This window comes from Vigna unguiculata, chromosome 3, assembly GCF_004118075.2.
Source record: "Vigna unguiculata cultivar IT97K-499-35 chromosome 3, ASM411807v1, whole genome shotgun sequence".
NCBI lineage: Eukaryota > Viridiplantae > Streptophyta > Magnoliopsida > Fabales > Fabaceae > Vigna > Vigna unguiculata.
The window spans coordinates 59,498,409-59,512,132 of record NC_040281.1 but is presented as its reverse complement, the minus strand read 5'-3'; the positions used below and the strand labels follow the sequence as shown (position 1 = coordinate 59,512,132).

Sequence of the window (13,724 nt, the reverse complement as noted above, 5' to 3'; positions counted from 1 at the left end):
TTGTTTTGTGTCTTTATTTATTGGTTATATTACTCCACCATATCCCAACACCTAGACAATCACCCCCACTTCTATTACCGAAATAATTTTCCGGAAATTGTTGATGGAGTGCAGCAGGGTGCATGAATTCCTTGCCTTATTTATTTGTTGTAGAAAATTGTGGCGCCTGGAAGTTAGAACTTGGTCCGAAGCATTAATGTTCCAGATTTACAATCAATAACGAAAATACGTTTGATTTTCCGTGATATAAGCATGTTTTTGAAATAAATAAAAATAGTCACTTATGTCACATCAATATTAAAAAAAGTAAATTAGCTTTTCCAACTCTTCATAATTGTTCAAATTTAAAATTAAGGTTCGTCTAGCATCACGGTTTCATATGCACAGAAAATCATGTTGCCGATATCCCAAGCTAATATCACGGTTTGAACTGCAAAAACACTAGACCAACCACACATAATAGAAAATCAAGTACAAATTTCATCCATCTACTATCACAATTTCAGACAAAGGATTCTTCATTTTGCCGACAAAAATTTCCGTTCCTTCGGGAACATCTATCAGGCATGAAAGACAAAGACAACATGCATATATGAAAATCAACTTGTTAGCCGCGAGCTAGCAAAGTCTGTTGGCTGTAATAAATATACTCCCCGATCACAAAATTTCATATAACAAAAATTGAGGCAAAAGAATTCTAGATGTTTCCCAGTCATTCCTCGTCAGAATAATTAAACTTTACTGAGTGAGATTGCAAATCAATAAGACCTCCCCGATAGCTTCCACGTTTCTTCTTGGTTTTCTCATGACGAAAATCCCTGAAACAGAGAAAAAAGTTTGATGTCAATACACACAAAAAAAAGACAAAAGACAGTTAAAGAACTTGTGCATAAAGACATGGCTCTGTATTTTAAACAATTATATTGAGTGAGCTGAACAGAATTTAGAATTGAATGACAACCTTAATATACACAATGCATAACATGAAGCTAAGCTAAGTTCTGAATAGCCCATAAACAACGATTTTCCCTTGAAAGTAGACTAAAATAGAACTAATGCAACCATGCGAATAATTTATACTGTCCATAAAAGCGCTAAACTTGCAAGCCAAAAATCACTACTCGTGAAATCACAAACCTTCCTCTAACTTGGTCAAGAATTTCTGCTGCTTTAGCACCATAACCATTCTCGGCACCATCCTGCAGATAGATACACCAGTAACAATTTGTTGGAGAATGCAAAAAAAAAAGGAGAAAATTACAACACCAAATGCAATAAAAAAAAAAAGTGAAAAACTATCAATTTATCACACCTTTGCCCAGTAAGAGTTATCCTGAAGCCTCTCATCACTAAACTGTATCTTGTCCACCTGTACTCGCTGAAATGCCGTCTTGACTGGTTTCTGCAATTACAGTTATCAGAAACATGAATTCCACCATGTTAGCTTCATCAAAGAAACTGATATTTTCATATAACTAAATAAACAAAAATTGGAGACTACAGCAATCATCGGCAAAGAATGAAAGAAAACATAAAACTAAGCATTGCAAACAACCTAAAAAAGACAGACAGATAGCAGATATGGGAAACGTAGTAAACTATGGGCATTTTGACAAAACTCTATTAGTCTAATAGAGTACTAATAGCATTGATTGATGATGTGATTCTTCATTAACAACGTATATTTCCTCAATAAAAATAATGAAGGCTAACTCAACTCGAACCAATAGCATTGGCGAAGGCCAGTATGAAAGAAATATAAGGTATATATCTTAAAACAATACAAAAATAAACATGGAGTTTCATTCAGAGGAGCTTTATATATTAGCAAACAGAAAGTGACATATATAGAGAATAACCATTAGTTAAAGCATACCTCAACTGATTCCTTTTGCTGTTTCTTCTGAGACCTCTGTACAGAAGATTTCTCTCCAGTGTTCTCAATGTTTCCATCCTTAGATGCATTAGTATTTTCTACTTTTCTGCGTTTGTTTTCTTCATCTGCCTTTACATCTGCAACCTCTTGACCATTTTCTTCAGAAATTGTTCTTTTTCTTTTCTTAGAATCTTTTTTCTCCTCACTAGTCTTCTCTTTGGTTGACAATACAATATTCTCTTCCTTCAAAACAGTTTCATTGGGATCTTCAGTATGTGCTATTTCATCACTTTGACCACTTCGCTTGTCTTTCTTTTTCGACTTAGACTTGGATTTTTTCTGCGCCTCAGAACCATTAATAACTTTAGCATCTGTAGAAACATCAGCGCTTACTTTATTATCTGCAACAGTAGTAACAGACTCCAATTGATTGCCTTCCACATTATTAGCGAGGGACTCAGAAACTAACTTGCTTTTCTTTTTCTTCTTTTCCTTGGATTTACCCTCTTTGTTTTTGTCAGGTACATCTGCAACTATTCAGAAGCAGAAGAGGCAAATAAAGATTCAATTGCCAGAGCTTAGGAAGTAACATAATGAGATACGAAGGCATTTAAAGTTATGACAATAAAAGGGTGTATCAGAGCCCAAGGCTCTCATGTGGTCGAGTCTACAAGGGTACATAATCATACCCTTGCTAGTAAAGAGACCATTTCCAATATTTACCAGACCTCTATGTCACAATGCAACAATTTTACCTGTGCCAAGGAAGTAACGAAGACAAGAAAAAATTTCAACGAATTTAAGCTTACCTTGCTCATTTTGATCATTGATATTTGCCTTAGCATCTTTGCCACTGAAAAGAGACAAAATAAACAAGGAAAAACTCAATTAACATACAAATGACACAGACATGATAGTTGAATATACAAAACATCCTTCATTCGCAGCTTGATTCTATGCCTTCTTTTACTTTTTATGGATTGGAAGATATTTGACAGTCACACTTGTACTTTTTCCTGATAATATTTTCCGTTAAGATAGGAAAGATTCTAGATAATCTCACTAAAATCAACAGGGAAAAAGCACGTGGGTCAAACAGAATTTTAACAAAAGGACCTTCTTCAAAAGCAACATTTTTAAAGAAGAAAACTTTAAAACAAGAAAACACTGATTATATTCTTCAAAAGCAACAATATTACATTACCATAATTATATTTTAGTTGGTTTACAGTTATATGCCTAAAGGTTCCATAAATTAAAAAATCCTAAATAATTACTTCACAATGCAAAACTAACATTACCATACTAGTCTTACCATATTTCTATATACTTGAAGTACATTTCTTCTAGATCAACCGGCGATTCCTCCAAATCATTTTTCTGCATCACAAGCATGAACAGCAAAGTAAAACACTGACACAAGACCCAGATACATGAAATCTGCCACTCAGCAGTTATACGGAATAAAAAACATGGAACATTGAAGAATTTTACTAAAAACATGGCATCAGGCATATAAAGTTCATTTATGTATTCTCCCTAATTGGACCAATTGTACCAAAAGCACTTGTAAGAGAAAAAAATGAGAAGATTAAACGAATTGAGATTCTTTCACTAATCTAAAATTAACTTAGGCACTTAACTATTATAAAATCTTCTCATACAGCTTCTCTAAATTTGAGAAACTTAGTTTGTTTTAACTTTGTAGTTTCTTTTCTCACTATAGTTTATGGAGGAACTAACCCAAACAGAACCTATACATGTATGTAGTAATTTCTAATGATATCCATTTTATCTAAGGGAACGAGGCTTTTATCATCAAAATAGTACAATAATCAAGACAAGGGACTTTCCATTTCCAATGCATTCCAACTTATTTGATGAATAAAAATTACGTTGTGTAACCTGAAAACAAGCATGATTTAATAAAGATTCCACGTCAACCACAAAATGGAAGTTTAAAAAAATAAAAAAAAGTTAGAACCAAATGCATAATATTACGGTCCTTTTGTGAAATATCCTATACCTAACTTAGAAGTTGTTCAAGCATAGAATTAGGGTTCAACATAATGAAGTTCCAACTCGGCTACGTAACCGACCTCAATTTGCGCTTCGGAGCGGAATTTTTTGAGCGTCTTGGAGAAGCCAGAGAGTTCCAAGTAACGGGCAATGGATTGGTGAAGGAGAAGTGTGGGTTCCCGCTTGGAGTTTGAGGTTCCGTTCTGTGCGGTGTTCTTCATGGTTTGGTTGCTTAACAAAACTTGGCGAGGAGTGAAAACGAAGATGGTTGAGCTTCCTTTGTTACACGGTGGAGTTGCAGGCATGCGAAAACAGAGTGGCCTTTCACTCCGTTCTCTGTAACCAAACTAGTCCCCTGCCACAGCCACAAAGCTATAGACGAAGGGTTCAATTAGGGTTTCACCAAAACCCTTTTCTTGCTTAGTGTTATAACGGGCCAATAAACCCATATATGTATATACCCACACGATTACATAATGTGTTTTTTTTTAATACATAAATAAGTTCTAAAAATGTTATTAGTCATTAATTTTTATTTTGATATTTTGTAAGAAATATTTTTTCTTTTAAAATTGATTGTGATATTATGTTAGTATGGAACATTAATAAAATTCACCCAGTAAAATAGATTATATATTATTTAGAAATTAATTATAGTAATTTTTCAAAATAAAAAAGAAGTAGATAAAAATATTTCATACGCACCAATTTTATATATTTAATAAGAAAATATGTGTTTATTAAGTTAGAAAAATAAAATAAATTTTTAACTACATAAGTATATATTTGTCGAATTTAATTCAAATCAATTCTCCTAATTCATCATATTTCTCATTCTTTATATACTATACATTTATTACTAACTTTTTTCAAAACTACAAATTTTAATTCCGAGTAATATTTTTTAATTATTAACTTTAATTTAAATAACTAATATATTCAACAAATAATTATTTAATCTGAATTTAAATTTGAATTTTTGAATTCTATACCTTTTGTATCTTAACTTTTTTATAAAATTCTATTAAAAATATTATATTTTTCTATATTTTAAGTTGATATATTTTTTCTAAATAAAACTTGTTTAAAATAATTCTATTTTTTTATATTTTCTTTAAATAAATTTAATATGCATATTACTAATTTTTATCTTTACATTAAATCTCTTTTTAAATATTTTCACCAATCATATTATTATTTTATTTTATTTTTTTAACTTAAATTACACAAAAAAAATATTGAACAAATTATTTTAACTAAATAAATATACATTTCTCATAATTTATTTAAAAAAACAACGATAAATATAATATTTTATTATGATAATTATCATAATTATAATATATTTAGAATCTTAATTATTATAATCACTCTTCAAAAATTTTATTTCTTATTAATTTATAAATATTAAATTAAAATTGTTTTTTAAATTTATATTTGTATGAGTTTATAAAATAATTATAATTTTTTAATAAAATAATTTATTATAAATGACTATACAAATTTATAACATGCTTTTAAGTATTCGTTTCTCAAAACATAGGAATCTAACAATAAAAGACTTGCAAAATCAGAAGAAAAAAATAATAAAAATTTAGTTTTTTATTAAAGGAGATTGTACTTGAACAGAAAAAAAAGTTTAGTTTGAAAAAAAAAATTGCGATTTACTAAAGTCAATAAAATTCAAGTGGTGTATAACAGTCAAAACATCATATATTTTTTTTTAACTTTTGTAACTCTTTTAATGATTAAGATAGGGAAAGTGGAGTTCCCAACCTTCACACCACCTCTGACTTCTATTATTCTCTTTCTCTTTCGATTTTATTCATCAAAAGAATTCCCAAACATAAAGATTTTGTAGGTATAAGTATGCGAGACAAGAAACTCAAATAATGATTTTGTTGGTTCATTGTAGTTTCAATTTGTTGTTCCTCAACACATATGAAGGAGTAACAAGTACATTGTCTTGATGAACAAAGTGTGAGGGTGTGTCTGGATTGGGTAGTGATTTGATGAAGAATGATGTTGTGTTCATTTGAAGAGATTTATTGTAAAAAAAGATTAAAGAAACATTGTTTGGGGGAGGATGAGTTCCGTGTCTAGGAATTTGAGAAAGAAAAAAAAATATAGAAATTTTCTTATTTTTGCATATCTCCTCATCTTATATGATTTGAGGGGGATTTGAAAAAGATTATTATTACGATTCATTGGTTTTATTCTTAACTTAAGTTCATTCGTTAATAATGTTGTATAATAGTGATAATAATGTAAAAACATAAATTTTAAAATTATACTTACAATAATAATTAATATTTCAGATTTCTAAATCATTTATAAAGAATTGAAGAAGTAAATATATTGTATTTTTTGTTGCGAGTTGCACAATTGTCCGTGTCAGAGGCCAGGTGGACCAAGTCATAATCAAAGTGAATTTCGTAGTAGGACAATTGCTGAGAGAGAGATGATTATATGTGACATTAATTGTCCCCTGGTGGAGGTCAAGTGGGTCAGGTCACAGTCGAGAATGGTGGTACTTTGATTGTTACATTCTTAAGTGAAAAAATAGTCCCCTGACCAATAGTTTTAGTTTTTGGCTTGGAAGTAAGCGTTCGATCCTAACAATTGGTATCAGAGCTAAGATCATAATTTCGATTCTTGATGAATAATTGTTAAGGAGAATATTGTTGTGTATTACACAATTTTCCCATGATGGAGATCAGTGGGTCGGATCACAATCAAGAGTTATGGAATTGAGAAGGGAGATTAATACAATTTTAAACGTAATAATGAAAATGATATTAAAATTAAATCAAATTTAATATTTATAATAAAATAATAATAATTGCATTTTCTTTTAAATACTATGGTAATGCTATGTTTCACATCCACCAAACAAAATATACTCATTTAACAACTTAAATTATTACCAGATTAAAATTCATTTAATAACTTAAATAATAATATATTTTTTTTGTTTTTAAATAGGTAGTAGAATGGCTGTAATTTTTTTAAGGCCGAGAAAGTATTATTTTTCTTACACATGCATAAACTAAACAATATTTCCTTACAAATTTATTTTATATGAGCAAAAGGATGTTTATTGGAAACATATAATATCAATAATGTCTAAGCCCAACCACATTAGGAAGTAACATTATTATCAATTTAGAACCTTAAAATAATAAATTTGTGGATTTTTATTTTTATATATTATTCTATTTTCTTAATTTTATCCGATGTAAAACTTAAATTCATATTTAAATTTTTAACAAAATGATCATATACATATAGTTTCACAAATATCCAAACAAACATCCCGCCCACAGTATCATAAATTCATCCTCACATACGTGAATTGTGCAGTACCCTAAAACAAACGAAAGTTAATGAAGGAGGACGAAGGATATTGAGAGATGGTGTGAGAAGAAGAGGAAAAAATTAATGGATGAAGAAAAGAACTAAAATAAAAGAACTAAATTTTAAAAATTCAAAATACTGACATATGTTTTTCATAAACCCACGTAAACAAAAATAAACATGACTTTAAATAAAATTATGATTTAATTAAGTAAAAGGAAATATTGATTAAATATTTACCTTGATCTTTATCGAAGTATTAATTAAATCTAATAATATTTTTAGCAAAGATAAATGTTAATGGAATTAATACCTTGATTAGAATGTTTATTACTCAAATAACCACTACCATACTTGAGTGTCAATAATTAGTATTCATTTTCTTTCTATTAAAACCATGTTACTCAAGCAATTTATTCATAACTAAAGTAATATAAGATAATAAACTTAATTATTCTTTTAAGAGATATTCAAACAAAGAAGTTGGTAACTTAGATCAATAAAAAATTATGATTATAATATAAGAACTGAAAATGTTTATGTAAATTACTAATATATATATATATATATATATATATATATATATATATACCATGGTTTGAAGGAGGAGAGAAAGATTGAATAACACCAGTATAAATTCTATATTACCTAAAGGACATGCTCTTTTCCTTTGCAATATTTTTTTAATAAATAAAGTAAAGAAATATTTCAAATTGGTGCAGGCATCCATCACACAAATTCACCCTACATCTCTATAATTTTATTTAAAACTTCCATATATGTGAAAATTATAATTTCAATATATTTTTATTTTGAGTTTTGAAATATTCAGGAACACTTTAGAATTTATAATTTATAATTTAGAAACATTCCCAAATATATAATTCGAAAGAAAGTAGAAGATGAAAGAAATAAGGTAAAAGGAAAAATAAATATTTTGAATGCCTATAGTGGTGCATGGTGAAATCCATGGAGGTGCAGGAAATGTGCCCACCCCACCATTTTATTACTGTTCTATTGAAGTCCAAGCCCAAGTCTATTTACTATCTGTACCTTCCCGAAATACCACTCTCATCCCCGATTTACCCCACTGTCATAAAACACTTAATTTAAAAACAAATGCACATATATCACACCTATAAATGAATAAAACAAAGTGTTTAAGCATATACAAATTTAATGATCAGCTATTAATCAAAGCCCCACACAAAGAACATAATTATTATATTATATTATATTATTTACAAAATATATTGAGTTCGTCTCATAAATATTAATGCCTTTTATAACATTTTTTTTCAAAAAACATAAAGTTACTTCTGTAAATGTACATAAAATTAGTAAACACACGGAATAAAACAACAACAAAAACATTAACTAAAAAAGGATAACGTGACATTTGAAAATAAATTTTAATAATTAATATGTATTATTGTCGAATAAAAGACTATTTTCTATTTTAATTTGAACACATTTCTAAAGTTTAAATCACAGTTGCTATCTTCAAGTATAATTCTCTCTTAATATTAGCATTAATGAATAAAGTTAAAATTGATTTTAATTAGAGAAGTAATACATCAAAAAGTAACTAACTTAACTCAATTTGATTTGAATTCTTCTAATTTTAATCAAATCATTTTAGTAAAAAAGTGGTTTAATTTGAGTCATCAAGTTGAAAAATGAAAATGTCACATAAAAAGTTAACAATTATCGTCTATAATTGTGAATCAACAAACGGTTTAGATTGATTTATCTTTTCAAGAATATTATAATTTTTATTATAACTTATAAATCAAGACAGTGAAAAGGTTGAACCTAATATTTTATCCTTACATGTTTTAGACTGTGAATGCACGGATACGATACAGGTATCATATACAACACGTATCTAATTCGTCGATATATTTGTTTTGAAATTAATAGGATACGATACGTAATAGATGTATGATATATAAATATTGAAAAGTGTACAATAATTCTTAATAATATAATAAATATATGATTGTTACTGTGTGAATCCAAATTAAAACCTTAGTAGCTAATGTTAATGACCGATTTATAATCCAATGTATATAAAAACTATTTTAGTTACCAGTTTAGGGATCAATTATAATTTTTTGAACTATTTTAATTGTCAATAATGTTTAATTTATAAATTGATACCTAAATTGGTTACTCTATTAACTAATTATTTTTTGTCACTAAAGTTAATAATTATTCAATGATTTTTTGTAGTCGACTTTGACTTCATAAGTTAACTACTTCATTGATAAGAATTGTTAATGTATCTTAAAGTATCGGACACAGACTCGTATTGGATACGAATACATGATCTAAATTGAAGTATCAGTACATCATATGTAAACTAACTTGGATTTAAGTCTTAAATAAATAAAAAACGAAATTAAGATTCACAATCTCTTACCTTCCAAAGTCAAAAACTTTCAATATGAGAACACACAATTTAGTTACAGAAATTTGAAACTTGACATTTAAATTTACACTTTAGTTATAAATTCTTTAAACTAATTCCTTCTTTTGGTTTTTAATGTAATAATAAGTTTTTGAATTTCGTTTTTCAAGCAGGAAAGAAATATGATAATCTTGAAGTAAAAGTATACTCCAACCATTTCAATTATGTTTTCTTTGTGTTTTATATAAAAAATTATATATTGTTGTAGTTTATAAATTATGTGTTAGTTTGAATGCACTGATAAAAAACCAAATAAATACAGGTATCCAATATCACTTGAATAAAATAATTTACAATATATTTCGTGTACCTTTTTAATAGATTGTGATAGGTCAAAATTATTTTTAGCTATAATTAATGTAAACTGACGGTATTGTTTTTTAAGATGTTGTACAGGGTCAACCCGAGAATTTAAAGGAAATTACTGTCAAGGAGTCTATGCTGTTAATTTTATTTAATAATTATCTAAACTATCACTCCATTTTGAAACATGGTTTAAATAATGGATTGATCCTAATTTTTGTTTAGTTTTTTCAATATAGTCTTACTTTTGTTTTTTTTTTTCAATTTGGTTTAAATATTTGTCAATTTTATTCAATTTGGTCATTTTTGTTAACACCGTTAAAATAGTTAACAGATGTGAACAGTAATCGTCACGTGTCATTTTGTGATTTTTATAATTTTTATAATTATTTTATTTAAAAAAAATGTACATGCATCAAGCTCACATCATGCCACGTGTCATTTTGTGATTTTTATTTTTTTTTAATTTAAAAAAAAATCACATGTCAAGCCAATATCATGCCACGTGTTAGGGTCAGTTCTTTATATTCAATTTGGTCTCAATATTCGTTATTTGTTTTCAATTTGGTCCTATTTTTTTTTTAATTTAGCATTTTTGTTCCTCTCTGAGACAAAATTTAATTTATATATAAATGTTATATGGATATTCTTATTAAAATGCATATTTTTATTAAATGTTTTTAATTGGAAATTAGAGTTAGTTTAAAATTAAAACGAAAAAAAGCAATAACACCATTAATTTAAAATTTTAAGAGGTTAAAAATATTTAATTTTAAACCAACTCTAATTCTAAATTAAAATTATTTAATAAAAATATGTATTTTAATAAGAATATCCATACAATATTTATATACAAATTATATTTTGTCTTTGGAGAGAAACAAAACAGCTAAATTTAAAAAAAAAATTAAAAATCACAAAATGACATGTGGCATGATATGAGTTTGATACATGTACATTTTTTAAAATATTTTAAAAAAAAATTATAAAAAAATAAAAAATATTTAAAAAATAAAAAAAAAATAAAAAAAATAAAAAAAATCACAAAATGACATGTGGCAGTTACGGTTCACATTCGTTAACTATTTTAACAGTATTAACAAAAATGATCAAATTGAATAAAATTGACGAATATTAAAACCAAATTGAAAAAGAAAACAAAAATAGGACCACATTAAAAAAAAAACTAAATAAAAACTAAAATCAAACCATTATTTAAGTCTCGAAATAGTTTTGATATATGTTGAAATAGAGTTTTTTAAAGTAATTACAAATTTAGTAAACAAATTTCCGTTATAGTTTTATGGTCATCTCAGAGTGTTTAAAAATGGGTTAGCAACTGATTAGTGGTTTGGTTTTTCAGTTATTGATTTTATCATTATTTTGAATTACTATTTTAATTAATGTGCATTAGTTAATAAATAAGAAAACAATAATTAGTAGTGATTCATTAGTAGTAAGTAATTATTTTGAATAGTGGTCGATTTAAGCATTGACTGAAATTTTGTTATTATTTTATTTTGACCGAACTTTTGTTATTGTTTTATAATACTTTATCATAGTATATCAAAATAGTTTCACCTAAACATCTTTAGAAACAAATACTTCATTTATTAATTAATCACTAATTTAAATTATCAGTAATAGATTCTTGCTCTGGAATCCCTTGCTGAAATTTTTTTAGGACTTTTGAAATTAGAAATATGAGAGAGATATGAGACATATTATACGAAAGAACTTGTTCTATTTTATTAATATATAAAGTAAAATGTAATAAAATATCAAATATAAAATACTTACAATATCTTAATCTTAATATAAAATAATAACTAATTTTTAAAATTGAAACATATTTCTAAAACTGAAATATTTCATAAAAATTAATTTAAATAAAAAAGATATTAAGTAAGGATAAAGTCTGTCATTGAGAGATTTATGGTGTTATTTTTCTCGTATAGGGGTTTGTTATTGAGAGATTGTGGTTCTCCATGTATAACATTAGCCTTACATGCATAAGATAATTGACACCACTTTTAACAAAAAATCTTTAGACAATTAATTCAGGAGTCTTTCATCTTATATAGTATTTAACTTTGTCATTTATACTCAATGAAGACTTTGACTCACACTTAGATCATTCCCAACACTACTGAATGAACCCATATGTTCTTATATGCTCACACATTTATACGATCATCGCATCAAAACAATCAACACAAGGAAAAAAAAAAAGGTAAGTTAATGGATTTAAATTTAAGGACAAATTAATTGTAGAACAAAAGAACTTACAATAACATCAAATAAATTTGTACAGTGACAACACAAAAAACACAAACTCAATGATTTACTATTAGATTTTTACAATTATAATTAGACACCAAGGGATGGCAAGGGACAGAGATGAGTTTTGTTATTTCATACTCATTCCTACAGAAAAAAAAAATCATCTTCATCTTTGTATCAAACCCTAATGAGTATATTTTTTTTCATTATCATCTCGTAATAGGTATACATGAGACTTGAACCTATTATTTTAATATCAATTAATTATTTTTTATAAAATTATAAAAAGTTCCGATAAAGGAATTAGTATCCTTTGATTCAAAACATTCTCAAATAGTACCATTAAAACCAATTTAATTACATCACACTTAAAAAATTGTATTCAATTCACACAACCCATCACAAAGCACATTTCACAATCTCAACAACACACTATATCACTCACCAACTAGGTCAAATCATTATATCATTATTCAAAAGCCAATTAGGAAACCATTCATTTCATTCACATGTATCAACCACACACAAATCTGTAAAAATAAAAGGGTTAAATATGTTTTTGTCCCTTAAGTTTCAATGAAATTTGGAATTGGTTCCTCTTCGAAATTTTTGGCCAATTTAGTCTTTCATTTTTAGTAATGTATGAATTTAGTCCTTTTAACCAGATTTTGTTAAGTTTATCTAACATTTCAAGCGCATTTCATAATAGTATTTGAATTGTTTACATTGTTTGACCCATTTTTGTTTAAATACTAACTCAAATATTATCATAAAACGCGTTTGAAACTTCAAATAAACTTAACAAAATTTGATTAAAAAGACTAAATTCACACATTTCTAAAGATGAAAGACTAAATTGGTCAAAAGTTTCGATGATGGACTAATTTCAAATTTCACTGAAAGTTGAAGGACCAAAAACATTTTTAACCCAAAATAAAAAATAAAATTTATAAGCTTCCCTTACTTTTAAAAGACAATTATTTCACTCAAACTGCTCCTTAGAGTTTTATTCCCCGTAGAATGATCCAATTATACAAAAAAAATTATGATTAGAAATCTAAAAATATCATTATAATCATGAACGTACAAAAATTTATTTTGAATTTTAAATGACATACATCGGACTGTCAAAAAATATGCAACTCAAAATATTAATTTACTTAAAAAAGAGAAAAAAAACTGAACTTATTCTATCATTCACTTTGATAAGATAGATGTGTAAAACTCTCGACCAAAATTACTCTTATGGATTTTTAATATTCAAAAGAATAAAGGAAATGTTATAATATACAAAGAGAAAGTATACGAGAGTTTAGAAAAAAAGTTTTAAAGATAGTGTTTTGCAGAATGAACTCGATTAATAAAATTTATGTTTATAGTCTCAATCTTAAAATAATCGAGAGTTATCTTTTA

The 13,724-nt window shown here is 26.9% G+C and overlaps 1 protein-coding gene across 2 annotated transcripts; it reads right to left on the bottom strand.

Annotated features, from left to right (window-relative positions):
* Positions 1-457: 457 nt before the first annotated feature.
* On the bottom strand, positions 458-4,328 carry LOC114179774 (nucleolar and coiled-body phosphoprotein 1). Of its 2 annotated transcripts, none has more exons than XM_028066230.1 (7): positions 3,976-4,328; positions 3,192-3,256; positions 2,686-2,729; positions 1,877-2,403; positions 1,313-1,402; positions 1,138-1,199; positions 458-818 (listed from the first exon to the last, which is right to left on the bottom strand). In XM_028066230.1, exons 1-7 carry the CDS (start codon positions 4,198-4,200, stop codon positions 713-715), a joined length of 1,119 nt encoding a protein of 372 aa, XP_027922031.1. In that variant the 5' UTR covers positions 4,201-4,328; the 3' UTR covers positions 458-712. The 2 variants fall into 2 exon arrangements, with proteins under 2 accessions (XP_027922031.1, XP_027922030.1); XM_028066229.1 differs by having other exon boundaries at positions 1,877-2,409; positions 3,976-4,327.
* Between the last annotated feature and the right edge of the window lie 9,396 nt (positions 4,329-13,724).